This window comes from Cricetulus griseus, chromosome 9, assembly GCF_003668045.3.
Source record: "Cricetulus griseus strain 17A/GY chromosome 9, alternate assembly CriGri-PICRH-1.0, whole genome shotgun sequence".
In the NCBI taxonomy this organism is placed as follows: Eukaryota; Metazoa; Chordata; class Mammalia; order Rodentia; family Cricetidae; genus Cricetulus; species Cricetulus griseus.
Window position 1 is genome coordinate 11,328,410 of NC_048602.1, and position 14,913 is coordinate 11,343,322.

Sequence of the window (14,913 nt, forward strand, 5' to 3'; positions counted from 1 at the left end):
TTCTGGGTGCTCATGCTTCTAGAAACCATTCATAATCAAAAGACAGTTCTATAACTATGTGGCTTGCCAAGTTTGCCCTAAAGGTTCATGCCAAGCTGTATGGCTCCCAATGTTAGACCTCCGGAAAACTCAGTCCTCCGGGGTCTTAGCCCAGGACCTCGGTCACCCCAATCACCAGGCAGATTTGAAAACTTGCTGCAAACTGCATAAGGCTTTATTGTTGTTTAACGAGCTAACCCCATGTTAGCTCGGGTCTTTCACCCACCCGCCATGGCGGATGGCTAGCAAAGACAGCTCGAAGGGGTTGCAGAGAGATCTTGTAGGGCAGCATAAGGGGAGTGTCTAGGGGTTCACACAGACTCAGGATTGGTGTGCCTCCAGGCTTGGAGGGCTTGCCCTGTGTTAATTGGTCAACTGGTTATTATGGCCCATAGGCCCTCCCAGGTGGTTGCTATGCTCTGTGCATCATTGCTGTGCACTTGTCTGTAAAGCACACCCAGGGCCGTAAAGCATAGCGCCACCAGCTAACTTCTGATTGGTTCCTTGCCATGAGGCAGGCATCTGACTTCTAGTGACCAAGGCAAGGTCAGAAAAGCACGTGTTACTGTCATGGCTGCCGAAATGGGGAGCTGGTCCCTTCATCAACAATAGTCCATATCCTTATTTACTCTACCATGTGGCATGGCAGTAACTTTATTAGCCTGGCACCTTCATCTCCTGCTCCCTATGCATCTGACTGGCCAGTCCCTGACTGCACTCTCCTTCCTCCCAGAATTCTGTGTCAGGCTGTCTCACCCAGTCTCTCCCCGCCTGGCTATTGGCCAATCAGCTTTTTATTAACAATGAGAGCAACGCACATTTACACTGTGCAAAGATTGTCCCTTAGCAGGACCCAGCTTACATGTGCTGTCATGGCAGTGGGCTGGGTGTTTACACACGCCAATAAAGCCTTGTTCCTGTCAGCCCCTAATAGGAAGTCAAATTCCACCCTGGAACGCACGTCCCCATTGTCACCTGGAGTGGAGTCTGGGACAGAGGTCTGGAGCCAGGGCTTCCAGGTGCTCGTCCCTCTGTGAGGATCTGTGAGGCTAAGGATGACTTCCTTAGCCAGGCCATTTTCATGGTGAGAGCCCCCAGAGGCTGAATTGCCCAGCACACACTGCCTCTCTGCAGGGGTAGAGTCCGCTGAAGGATTCTGATCCTCCAATATGGGGACACAATGCAGAAGGGAGGGAGACCGAGTCCAGGCCTGACAGCACTGCCTGTGAAATAGATTAGACACCAAGAGGATCGATCATTCACTTTGTGTTCAGAGATAATCATATGTGTTCAAGTTTTCTTCCCTGTGTTTTCCTGGTTGATACTCCAGAGCAGCAGGGACCTCCTGGCATGTATCATCTCTCTACCACTCCCTCCAGGCCCCAACTTAGGTGAGTTAGTGGCTCTTTCCTAATTTACAATCTCACCACCTATGTGAACACGGGCTACTTACAAGTATAAGGCTCAAGGAGTCTCTGAATGATTCTGAGCAAAATCCCCCTTCAGCAGCAGAGAATCTTACTTCTCTAGTAGGTCAATGGGCTGTGGTGGCTGAGTTCCAGTAGGTTAAAAGGAAAGTGAGAACATCCATCAATACTGGGCCCGTTGCTGTCGGGCAGTGGTTGTGCAAGCCTTTAATCCCAGCACTCGGGAGGCAGAGGCAGGCAGATCTCTGTGAGTTCGAGGCCAGCCTGGTCTACAGAGCCAGTTCCAGGACAGGCTCCAAAGGTACACAGAGAAACCCTGTCTTGAAAAACAAAAACAAACAAATAAATACTGGGCCCATTGCACTCGTCACCCAGCCTATGTTATGGGTGGGGTGTGTCCATCCCACTTGGTGTAGGAAAGCAACATGAACCCCATCCCCAAAATGCCCTTGAAGCCGTGTCTCTGCATGGAACCTTTCCTCAGGAGTCTACCCTTTATATTGGGGCGAACGATGCTTTCTCTGACCTCCTCTTTTAGAGACCCTGGGTCATCCCTTCCCTTATTTCTGTTTCCTGTGTGTTTGCAGTCCACCCCTAGATGTAACTTCTAGAAGTCCTCGCTGCTCTGACATCCATTCCACTAGAACCAGGTCTTCGTGAGGACAAGGAACTAGGCTGCTGTTTGGGAAGGCCATGTTCCTAGGAAAGACTTGGTAGCTGTGAATGAATGAATGAATGAATGAATGCATACTCAGAGCCCTGGGCATCCTTAGGTTTATTATAAAATTTTCAGTTTTATGACTAATGAAAGTGTTTAGTACCTAGTTATATATATTTTTTTCATGGGGGGGGGTGTGAGCACGTATCCATTTGAGAGTTTATGTGTTAAAACTGCACAAAGACTAATTAAAATGCAAGATCAGATTGATTCTTGGCAGCAGTCTCCAGACAAGTAGAGAGAGACTGAAGTCACCTGACAGTGAAAAAAGGACAGGAGTTTGCAGGGGTTTTTGTTTTGTTTTGTTTTGTTTTGTTTTGTTTTGTTTTTTCCTTCCTAGAGCGGTGGTTCTCAACCTGTGGGTGTCAGGTGTCGACTCCTGCTTCTACCTCCCAAGTGTTCAGATTAAAGGTGTGTACTACCACTGTCCAGCTCCTTTTATTTGTTTTTTTGTATTTGTTTTTGATTTTTGGGACAGGGTTTCTCTGTGTAGCCCTGGCTGTCCTGGCACTCGCTCTGTAGACCAGGCTGGCCTCAAACTCACAGAGATCCGCCTGCCTCTGTCTGCTGAGTGCTGGGATTAAAGGTGTGTGCCACCATCATCCAGGTTATCCTGGTGTGTCATCACAGCAGTAGTAACCCTAACTAAGAAGACAGGAATGCAGCATGAATCCCAGAGGGAACAGGGGACTTGTATTTTTTGTCCCAGTACTCTGCAGGCAGAGGCAGGCAGACCTCTGAAATACAGGCCAACCTGGTCTACATAGTGAAACCTTGTCTAAAACAAAGAAAACAAATAGAAAATAAAACCTTAGTGTTGTTAACAGACTCACACAATAATTTTATCTCAATATCTCAGGTATTGATTTTTGACCTTAGAGAATTTTTCATCATCTTTCTACAAGTTTTAATCTTCTAACATGGTTTTCCTCCATTTCCAGTTTGGAGCAGTAGATGACTGTATGCTGTCCTCTCTCACTCAAAGAGCTGTTTTCATTAAAAACAAACAAACAAACAAACAAAAAACTTCTTTTCATTTGCTGGGTAGTGGTGGTACGAGCCTTTATTCCCAGTGCTTGGGAGGCAGAGGTAGTCGCATCTCTGTGAGTTCAAGGCCAGCCTGGTCTCCAGAGCGAGTGCCAGGACAGCCAGGGCTACACAGAGAAACCTGTCTCAAAAATATTTTTTCATGTAATATGATCATAAACTTTTCCTTTCCCCAATTCCTTCCAGGTCCTCCCTTCTTCCCTCTCCAACTTCATATTCTCTCTCTCTCTCTCTCTCTCTCTCTCTCTCTCTCTCTCTCACTCAAAAACAACAAAAACCAAACAAACAAAAACCAGCCCATACTCAGGTGGTAGTGGTGAAAAGTTTTAATCCCAGCACTTAGGAGGCAGAGGCAGGTTGATCTCTGAGTTCGAGGCCAGCCTGGTCTACAAAGTGAGTGCCAGGACAGCCAGGGCTCCAGAGAAACTCTGTCCCAAACAAACAAAACAACAACAACAACAACAAAAAGTTTAGAGGACTGAAGAGATGGCTCAGTAGTTAAGAACATTTGTTGCACTTGTCGAGGACCCAGGTTCAATTCCTGGTACCCACAAAGTGACTCAAGGCCATCTGTAACCCCTAGACACTCACATGGTGTACATGCAGACACATAAGATAACTATTTTTAAATAAAAAACCATTTAGAGTTGTATCTTTCTAAATTCCCGAATGCACAGGTGCTTTGCCTGATGTCTATCTGGGCACCACCTGTGTGCCTGTGTGCCTGGTGAGCCTGGGGGCCAGAAGAGATGTCAGAACCCCTGGAATTGGACTTATAGATGGCACTGAGCCATCTCTTTAGCCCCTAGAAGTGTATCTTACATAGATTTCGCTAACATGTGGACCTTGTAAAACCTATCTGTTCAGCCAGGCAGTGGTGGCGCACACCTTTAATCCTAGCACTCGGGAGGCAGAGGCAGGTGGATCACTGTGAGTTCGAGACCAGCCTGGTCTACAAGAGCGAGTTCCAGGACAGCCTCCAAAGCCACAGAGAAACCCTGTCTCGAAAAACCAAAAATAAATAAATAAATAAAGAGGCAGTAGTGACTTAAAAAAAAAAAAAAAAGAAAGAAAAAAACCCTTGCCAGGAAGTGATGGTGCACACCTTTAGTCCCAGCACTCAGGAGGCAGAGACAGGCAGATCTCTGTGAGTTCCAGGACAGCCAAGACTACACAGAGGAACCAACCCTGTCTATGGGGGAGATGCCTTCAGTGGTGAGAATGTGTTTCTCAATATTTCTTTAATACTCTGGTGACTACCTATAAAGTGGGAGAATATGGGTTTTAATGTATATTCTACCTTATAAGTTATACAACTCAGTTCCTCTTGAGGACATCATAGGGGAAGAAATTGCCAGAGGTGTTTCCCCTGGCTACACACACACACACACACACACACACACACACACCGGAAGCTGCTAGCTTTACAGAAAAAGATGGCAGATAAGCACATAAAGACAGTGGTCATGAGACTCCAGTTCCAGAGAGAGGTTCGCCGGGAGGCAGCTATTCCAAACAGGCTGCATCCAGGAAGTCATTCCTCCGAGTCCTGGGCTGATCTCTAGAGGCAAGAGACTGGCTTCAGATGTGTGGGATATCAGGTTTTAGGATGATGTCAGTCCCAAAGCTAATGACCCAGGATCCGAGTATAGACGAGTGTAGGGCAGTGGTTTTCAACCTGAGGGTCATGACCGCCAAGACCATCAGAAATCACAAATATTTGCATTATGATTAATTAAAGCAGTCAAGTTGTAGTCTTGAGGTAGCAATGAAAATGATTTTATGGTTTGGGGGTCACCATAACATGAGGGACTGTGTTAAAGGTCTCAGCATTAGGAAGATTGAGAACCCATGGAAGGGGTCCCTCCCAGTCATGGTGCTATTGGCATGCAAAACACACTAAGTGGGTCTCTAGGCAGAAAAACCAAAGCAAAGGCCGGTTTTAATCCCAGCATTTGGGAGGCAGAGGCAGGTGGAGCTCCATGAGTTTGAGGCCAGCCTGGTCTACCAAGTGAGTTCAAACAGGCTCCAAAACAATACAGAGAAAACCTGTCTTGAAATACCAAAACAAAACAAAACAAACAAAAGGAACCCAAGGTAATAAGCAAGCCACACTGAGCAGGGGACATCAGCAGGAACAGGCAGGGGAATTTATCAACCAGATGAATCTCAGTGGAACCACTGAGGAATGTTAGCCCTGAGGAGACAGAGACCCCATTCTACCTTGTCATGCTCAGCAGCAGAATTCCCCTAAGCTTTAGGGACCTGATTCAGGACAAACTGGGATTCAGGGCTTCTGTCCTGAAAGGAATTTTAGGACTGGCTTGCAAAATAAAGACAGTTTCACACAGGTGAGAGAGAAAGAGAGAGGGAGAGAGAGAGAGAGAGAGAGAGAGAGAGAGAGAGAGAGAGAGAGACCAGAGCTGATGTAGGGTGTGGCTTTCCTGAGGTAACATAGCCTTTACAAATGAGAAAAAATTTTGAGGGGATAGGGTCTCTCTCCATATCTCTGGCTGTCCTAGAATTTGCTATGTAGGTAGACCAGGCTAGCCTTGAACCCACAGAGATCCACAGCCTCCTTGGGACTACAGGTATGCACCACCATGCCTGGCTAGAAGCTCTCTCTCTCTCTGTCTCTCTCTCTGTCTCTCTCTCTCCTCCCCCCATCTCTGCCTTTATCTTAAGACAGGACATGATGTTTCCCTTTGATGTAGAATTTAGTAGAAAGTTGTTCCCAGAATTTATCTTTGCTTTTGTTATAGCCTCTAAAGAATTTTCAAAATAGATTACTTATTTTTATTATCTGCTTTGAACTGATGTGTAGTCTTTAGGAATCTTTTTTTTTTTTTTAGATTTTATTTATTTATTATGTATACAGTCTTCTGCCTGCATGCCCGCAGAGGGCACCAGATCTCGTTCAAGGTGGTTGGGAGCCACCATATGGTTGCCAGGAATTGAACTCAGGACCTCTGGAAGAACAGTCAGTGCTCTTAACTGCTGAGCCATCTCTCCAGCCCCTCTTTTTTTTTTTTTAAGATTTTATTTATTTATTATGTATACAACATTCTGCTTCCATGTATATCTGCACACCAGAAGAGGGCGCCAGATCTCATAAGGGATGGTTGTGAGCCACCATGTGGTTGCTGGGAATTGAACTCAGGAACTCTGGAAGAGCAGTCAGTGCTCTTAACCTCTGAGCCATCTCTCCAGCCCCCAGTCTTAGGAATCTTATTAGCCACTGTGAATTACCAGCTTAAAATTTTATTTGCGGGTGTACTAATTTTTATTTTCTGTGAATTCTCTGCCTGAGTGTATGTGTGTGCATGCCTGGTTCCCACAGAGGCCAGAAGAGGGTGTCAAAGCCCCGGGATCTGGAGTCAGGGATGGTTGTGAGCCATCAGGTGGGTGTTGGGAACTGGTCCTTACCAAGAATAAAAATGTTCTTAACTACAAAACCAGCTCTCCAGCCCCTATAATATCTTTTGTGAATACTTTATAATTCCAACTAAAGCAGGCTGCCCATGCATGACTTTTACGTGTGGATGTTTGCAGAATTTTAAGTCAAGTATTCAAAACAAACCAACTTAGAGGTAGTAAGTGTTCCCCATGGACGAGACTCTTACGTGTATTTAGGTCTTCCTGTTTCTGTTTTATACCTCTAGCATCTTGGTCTTCCCATGGTCTCTGTGCCTGCTTGCCTCAGTTCTGGCTCTGCCTCACACCTGTGCTGTTCTTATTCCTTCACACCTGGGCCACCGGAGCCCCTCCCAGAGTCACAAGGCTATGGGTTGTGTTGTGTCTCATCCCAGCCTAGTGCTGCTACTGGTCCATTTAAGGCCCATTCTCTCTCTCTCTCTCTCTCTCTCTCTCTCTCTCTCTCTCTCTCTCTCGGTTAATGTTTAAAGTATTTTTTTTTTTACCGAGTTTAAATCTCTTACTTCACAATTGGTAGATTAAAGACCACAGACATGCTTATACTCCTGGAAGTCAGAAGTTTGGAAATCTAGGCATCTGCAGGATTAAAAAGAAAAAAAAAATGTTTTTATCATAGAGGTTGAGGACTGAATTCACTTCTGCCTGATGTAGTTACTGGGGATGTCTTCAAATCTTTGTCTTAACATTTGTGATTTTGGTTCTGTTGTTTCTCTCTTTGTTTGATACAGGGTCTCATTTTTTGGCTCAGGCTGGCCTGGAACTCACTATGTAAATCAAGCAGGACTTAGAACTCAAACAACTAACATCTAGGGGGCATGAATGGGGCACTTGGCTTGATTATTTTATTTATAGTTTTTTGGTTTTCTGAGACAGGGTTTCTCTGGGTATCCCTGGGTGACCTAGAATTCACTCTGTTGACCAGGTTGGCCATGAATTCAGAGATTCACCTGCCTCTGCTTCCCAAGTTCTGGAATTAGAGGGCTGTGCCACCACTGCCTGACATTTGTTTTGTCTTTTTTTTTTTTTTTTTTTTTTTGGTTTGAATGAATTTTATTGTTTTTTTTTTGTTTTGTATATTTGTATTTCTGGGCTTGAGGGATGGATTTCTTTGTGTGACTTCACTGTGTGAGCAGTTCTTGCTGGTTTGAAACTCTGTGTAGTCCAGACTGGTCTCAAACTCTTAGGGATCAACCTACACCCATTTGACACCCTGTCTAAGTTTGGTTTGCTTTTTGGTGGGAGGCGGTTGGATTTTTGAGACAGGGTTTCTCTGTAGCTTTGGAGACTGTCCTGGAATTTGCTCAATAGATCAGGCTGGCCTCAAACTCACAAAGATCTGCCAGCATCTACCTCTTGAGTGCTGGGACTAAAGGTGTGCACCACCACTGCCTGGCTAAAACCCACTTGGGAGAAGAAAATGGTTTATTTCAGCTTACAGATAGATTATAGTCCATCATCCAAGGAAGGCAAGGCCAAAACCAGGAAGCAGGACCAGAACAGGGTCCATGGAGGAATTCTGCTTCCTGGCTTACTTCCAGGCTCACATTCATCAACCTTGCTTAAATAGTCTAGGCTGGACTGCCTATAAATGATAGGTGCATAGTGGGCTGGGCTTTTCCACATCAATCATTAATCAAGAAAGTGCTCCACAGACACGTTGTCCACAGGGCAGTCTGATTGAGGCTTCTTGGTATGGAAGAAATGTGCCCACCATGCTGTCACAGCCACCCCAGCCACAACTCCAGCCTCTATGTAAACAGTGTGCCCAGCTGAGAGGCCAGGGCCAGCTGTCAAGAGGGAAAACCAAGGCAGGAATGTGGAGGGTTTTACCCTGGACTATGCTGGGAAAGGCTCTCAGCATGATGAACTTCTATTTGTACCCTCGGGGGATATATTACCTGTATATCCTGTATATATTGTCTGTCATGATAAAGTCATTTCCATTTAAAGATGAAAACCTGAGGTTTTGAGTTGGGAGGGTTTTACTTACGTTTGTGTGGTTTATCGGAGGTCCATCCGGCTACCTGAGTTCATGTCTTCCCCTAACGGTGCCCACAACTGCAGCTAACGCACATAGAGCAGCCTTCCCATGTGCAGATTTTTGCCAAAGGAGCCTTTAATTCTTATATTAAAGTAGTAGCATGAAACCACCCTCCCATCTCCAAAGGAAAACGAAGAACATCACCTGCCCTTATGCCCATGAAAGAGGGAATAAAAATAGAATGAAAGTCAAACATTAATTGTATCAAAAAGTCAATTCTGGGGCCGGAGAGATGGCTCAGAGGTTAAGAGCACTGACTACTCAGAGGTCCTGAGTTCAATTCCCAGCAACCACATGGTGGCTCCCAACCATCCATTATGAGATCTGGTGCCCTCTTGTGGTGTGCAGATAGACATGGAAGCAGAATGTTGTATACATAATAAATAAATAAATAAATAAATAAAACCTTTTTAAAAAGTCAATTCCATTAAAAGTTGGTTTTTGTCAAAGGATTGATATTTTCTTTTAACAAAATTAACTTCATAATGAAATCAATTAAAATTATTGCTATTAAAAGTTAAATTTGAGACACTGCTATGCAAGCTTCAGAATAACAAGAATTACATGATTAACAAAATACATTATATAATGTATATGTATGGATGTAATATAATATATATGTATAATTTATGGATATATGTATAATTGTGTGTGTGTTTGTGTGTGTGTGTGTGTATGTGTGTGTGTCGTGTGTTGTGGTAGTTTGAATGTAATTAGTTAGCCCCCATAATCTCACAGGACGTGGCACTATTAGGAGGTATGGCCTTGTTGGAAGAAGAGTGTCACTGTGATGGTGGCTTTGAGGTCTCATATATGGTCCAGCCCTGCCCAGTGTCATAGACCATTTCCTGTTGCCCGTGGGTCAAGATGTAAGAATCTCAGCTCCTTCTCCAGCACCATGTCTGCCTGCATGCAGCCTTGTTTCCCACCGTGATGCTAATGGACTGGACCTCTGAAAATGTAAGCCAGCCCCTTTAAATGTTTCCGTTATAAGAGTTGCCCTGGCCATGGTGTCTCTTCACAGCAACAGAACACTGACTAAGACAGTGCTGTTCACACAACAATATGAATGTGCTCATGACACTCAACTGTGGTCATCAAGATGGCTAAAACGGTAAATCTTCCATGTAATACCTGTGGGCCTTCAACCATCATGTGTAAGCTAAGAAGTTTGACCAAGTTAAATGGATAAAGAAATCTCAGCCAGGCATAGTGGAGTCTGCCTTTAATCCCAGTAATGGAGAGGTAAAGACAGGCAGGTCTCTGTGAGTTTGAGATCCGCATGTCTACAGAGTGAGTTCCAGGACAACCGGAACTATGTAATGAGACCCTGTCTCAAAAACACAAAGAAATAAGTGAATGTGATTTACCACACCAGAAACTGTTCAGACAAAACATGATCTCGTGCAAAGTCAAAGTGAAAAAAAATAATAATAAAGTCAGACTCAGGACAAGAAACTCAGTACATGGAGCCTTTATGTCCATGGATTTTATCTCTATGCAGCAAACAATCTACAGATCGGGAACTATAGACAGTGTAAAACACATGCAGTCCGATCCCCTGTCAGTATCCCAAATTCACATGGATGACTGGGGTCTAAGCAGCATGGGTGTTGGTCATCAGGAACCGTCTGAGCATGAGAAAAGCTGTGTTTACTCTATGCAAACTCTGCAGCATTTTAACAGGGACTCTGAGCTGTCACAGCTTTTAGAGAGTGTGAGGCACCTGGCAGTTCCCTCTGGATTCTGAGGCCTGAGTTCATATGGGATTCAGAACCTGAGGCATACTTTACTTCTTTGCAATTCTGTTCCTATACCTAGGCCTTTTTTTTTTTTTTAAGGGTGGAGTGGGGATTTCTTTTATTTTTATTTATTTTATGTGCATTGGTGGTTTGTCTATATGTCACTCTTGGAGTTACAGACAGGCACGACCTGCCATATGGCTGCTGGGATTTGAACCCAGGTCCTCCAGATGAGCAGCCAGTGCTCTTAACTGCTGAGTCATCTCTCCAGCCCCTTACTGAGGTCTATTTTTAAAACACTGTGTAACTGGACTGGCCTTGTACTCATGTTCCTCCTGACTTGTGTTTTATTTGGGAATGGAAGGTTTATGTCGCCATGATGGCAGTCTGTGTCTTCACTGCTAACTTTCTCCTATAACTTTTTCAAGCTTTGAACTCTAGGGAACATGAAAATCTCAGCGCTGTGGTATAGGAAGAGAGAAGACATTAGCCATAAGCCACCACAAAGAGCAGTGGGTTACTCCTCCTGGAGCTGAAGGAGTTGGAGACCTCACACTGATAGATCCCTGCGTCTGCCCTCCAGACAGGATTGATGGTGAGCTTGTGCTTTTCAGATGACAGAGTGGTCCTCTCTGTTAAATTGAGGGGCTTGTAATTGAAGAACCAATTGATGTCAACTCCAGTGTCTGGTGTCACACAGGTGAAAATTGAAACATTCTTTCGTCTCTTTACTGTAGTGTGGTTGAGTTGCAAGTAGGGCTGTGTCACAATTGCTGTAAAGAAACAGAAGAGAACAAATGAGAGATCTCAGCCCCTCTCTGCTTCACGGGCACCTAATGAGGCCTTTTCAATGGAGGAATTCAGGGCCGAGGCTATAGCCAGAAATTTTGTGCTTGTGATCTGCCACCTATGGCCTGTGTGGCCCTGAGTTAGCCCTGTATCTCCCGGGTCTCTGTTTCTCTATAGTAGGATACATGGGGAGTGATCATTGCCATGTCTGTGAGTTAACCTTAAATAAGGACCTGACCTTGCCATGGGGGAGCTACCCAAATCTGGGGAGTCTATTACCATTTTCCTAGCTGTCAGAGTTCTCTGGGATGGAGCCCTGATGATAAATAGTTCTCATTAGTACCTGCAAACCTATGAGAAAAGTTTGCTGATGGCTTGGGTACCAGTCCAGCTTTGCTCTCCATGAAGTCTTCAGGGGACCCTGCTTAGATGTGGCTGTCACAGCAATGGGATGGCTGCTTACACATGCCATTAAAGCCTTGTTCTCTGTCAGACCTAACAGGAAATCCAAACCCAGCCCTGGAGACAAGGTCCCCAGGGTCACCTGGGGTGGAGTCTGGGAGAGGTCTGGATTTGGGGCTTCCTGGGTCTCCCATCTGTGTGAGGATCTCAAGTTCTCCTCAGCCCTGGCCTGCCTGAGTCTCTCAGGGTCCATCCCTGTCTGCACCATGTTCATAAGGACAGCCTCAAGAGTCTTGACTGAGTCTACTGTCCTTAGCCCAGTTACCCACTGCAGGTCCTCCCCTCTGCTGGGTGGATTTGGGTGATGGATTTTCATCTATGGCAGTTTAACTCCTCCATGTGTGTCCTGCACTAAAGGCTCAAACCCCAATGAGGGGACACAAGGCAGAGGGGAGCTAAGCACAAGGCAGCCCTGACACGCCTGTGTTTAGTGGAATAAACTCCACCCAACACCCACCAGTCACAGAGAGTCACTTACTGTACACTTGAAGGTGGACATATGTTATTTCATAGAGGTCATCTGATCCAAAGATTTCTAGGGTGTAGATCCCGGTGTCTTCCTGGGTGACATTCTGGAGCAGCATGGATCCATCCATATATATTTCTTCCCTGCCGCTGATTTGATTCCCAAGTTTAAGTGAACCCTTGGCCTTTTCATAATGGGCAATTGTAAAATCTTCGTTTGCATCTTTCCCTTTGTACCAGTGAAAGGAGAGAAGGTTCACTGCCTGGCTAGGAACAGAGAGAAGAACCCTGGCTCCTTTGGCAGCAGAGAACCGAATTTCTTTAGTAGTTCTTAGCGCCTTGGTGGGTGAGGTCCAGCAAGCTAAAAGTGAGGCTAGAAGAGAGAAAAGCCCATCAGTATTAGGCCCACTGTGTGCTGAGCAGGGGAGTGCAGCCTTGGTGTGTAGTTGTGGGTGTGCCAGGACTTGGTGCAGGAAAGCAACAGGAAGCCAAAGCCTGTTCCCTCCATCCCTCAGTGCCCCTGGAGCTGTGTCCTCTGCATGGAACTCTCTCCTCCAGTGTCTGCATGGCCCCCCTCACCGCCCTCAGGTCAATGCTCACACTCAGGAGTGAGTATGTGTGGGGGTGGGGATGCAGTCCTTGACCTCCTCCTCTAGAGACCCTGGGTCATCCCTTTTCAACTTCTTACTCTGTTCCTTCTGTGTTTGCAGTCAATCCCTGGCTTGTTCCCACTCCTAACACTCCCTATTTCCTGCCAGCTTCCAGCTGAGCAGCCTCTGTCCCTCCTTGTGCTCTCTCCCCTCAGGCTGAAGCAGAGAGAGAGTCTCTTCCCAGGATGCTTCCTGTCAGAGCGCCCTCTCCACACCTCTGCAGGCCTGGTCTCACCTGTGAGCAGGAGCCCTTTGCAGAGAAGCAGAGAAGGGGACTCCATGGTCTCTGCTCCCTTGGTGCAGTCCTGATGTCAGCCCTGCTGGTGTCCTTCCCTCTTATGTCTCCTGTCCTTAGCCCCAGGGGCATCTCTCAGAGTCACATGCGAGGTGAGCAGGGTCTCTGCCCAAGGCTATGTTCTGTGTCAACCCCGTTCTTGCTGTGGCCTGAGCTTTCCTGCTCTCTCCTCCTCCATCCTACCTGTCTCAAAGATCCTTTTCTTTTTGATAGTTTGTTGTTCCCTTGTTTTGAGACAGAGTGTCTCTGTGTTGCTCCAGCTGTTCTGTAACTCCTCTGTAGACCAGGCTGCCCCGGAACTCAAAGAGATCTGCCTGCTTTTACCTCCTGAGTTCTGAGATAAAAGGTGGCTGAGATGAGGAAGCCTGACTAATATTTTTTTAAACATGTTCATACTTCTTACTTTATGAATGATGGTTAAATGCCCATGGATATTTAAAGAAGTCATGACTGACTGGATTTCATCTTTCCTCAACCTGCTCCCAGACCCCATTTCCCACCTACCTTTCTGATTGCACTGTCTCATGTGGTGATGTTTATGATTTAATAAAGATTGCCCGAAGAATCAGTATGCAAAGCCAGCCACACTCGTTAGCTATAGAAGCTGGGCAGTGGTGGCACAGACCTTTAATCCCAGGACTCTGGAGACAGAGACAGATGGATCTCTGTGAGTTCAAGGCCATCCAGGGCTACATTAGAGTGAAGCAGTCTAAAAGAGAAACAGCTCGTGCCTTTAATCCCAGCACTAGAGGGTATATAAGGAGCTCAGTGCAGTCTGAGAGGGCAGTCTTAAGATTCTGAGGCTTGGTGAGGAGCAGTGCAGTCTGGAGATGCAATCTGAGGTTCAGTGGATCTCCCCTTCAGTGTGAGCATTGGTAGAGGTGAGAGCTACTGGCGGATGCTTTGCTTCTCTGATCTTCAGCTTGAACACCAATATCTGTCTCTGGGTTTTTATTATTCGTATTGCAGTCTCCAGTTCCTCAGTTTCAGCCAGTTGCCCTCATTCTGATGCCCTGGAGTGCCTGCCTTTCTCTGAAGCTTTTGCACAGGACATGATCTCTTGGTCAGGAAGTGAGCCCTGACCATCGGGCCTACAGAGCAGCTCTCCTACTCTAAAGCCCACTGCCTGTGACACAGGAGACGGAAGATGACCAGCACCTCAACATTCTCTGCAAAGTGTGTGTGTGTGTGTGTGTGTGTGTGTGTGTGTGTGTGTGTGTGTATGTGTTCCTTACTGCCTTTGCATCTCTCTGATGTGTTAGGAGAAAGAGGCAGAAAGGGTACCTTTGGCGGGTGGCCAAGGTGTGCCACTAAGAGATCATGCCAGGCAACAGATCCAATGCAAGAGGTTTATGTGGGGCTGGGTGAAAGACTGTTTCAGAGTGGGTACACTTAAGAGAGAGATACAGACACAGACAGAGAGAAGAAACAAGACAGAGAGAAAGATCTGGGGTGGTAAGAACCTTTAAAGTAGGTGAGTGTTGCTGAGCAACACTTGTAGAGGGGAAACCTGGCCTTGGCTGGGGGTGACATGAGCTGTTGCCACTGTAGGGAGAGGGGGGCAAACCCACAACGTGATGGGTGAGCATCCAGACCTCAAGTCCCACCTGGTCCCTAGGGTTCTGGTTGATGTGACTTCGAGCTGTGCAGCCTTCCAGGGTCACACTGGGAAATCTTGGTAGAGGTTCAAGCTTGTCCCCCACTTCTCCCTATGTGATAATTGGCCAACAGCACATTCATTTGTCCTGGAGTGAGGGTAGGGTGAGGATGGGGAGACGGCTGCCCCAAAGAACCCTGCTTCCC

The 14,913-nt window shown here is 46.2% G+C and overlaps 1 protein-coding gene across 1 annotated transcript; it reads right to left on the bottom strand.

Annotated features, from left to right (window-relative positions):
- Window positions 1-10,935: 10,935 nt before the first annotated feature.
- LOC100765079 (carcinoembryonic antigen-related cell adhesion molecule 15) lies at window positions 10,936-13,102 on the bottom strand. The gene is made up of 3 exons (XM_027431323.1): window positions 13,051-13,102; window positions 12,179-12,538; window positions 10,936-11,222 (listed from the first exon to the last, which is right to left on the bottom strand). The coding sequence occupies exons 1-3, from the start codon at window positions 13,094-13,096 to the stop codon at window positions 10,936-10,938; spliced, it is 693 nt and encodes a 230-aa protein (XP_027287124.1). The 5' UTR covers window positions 13,097-13,102.
- Between the last annotated feature and the right edge of the window lie 1,811 nt (window positions 13,103-14,913).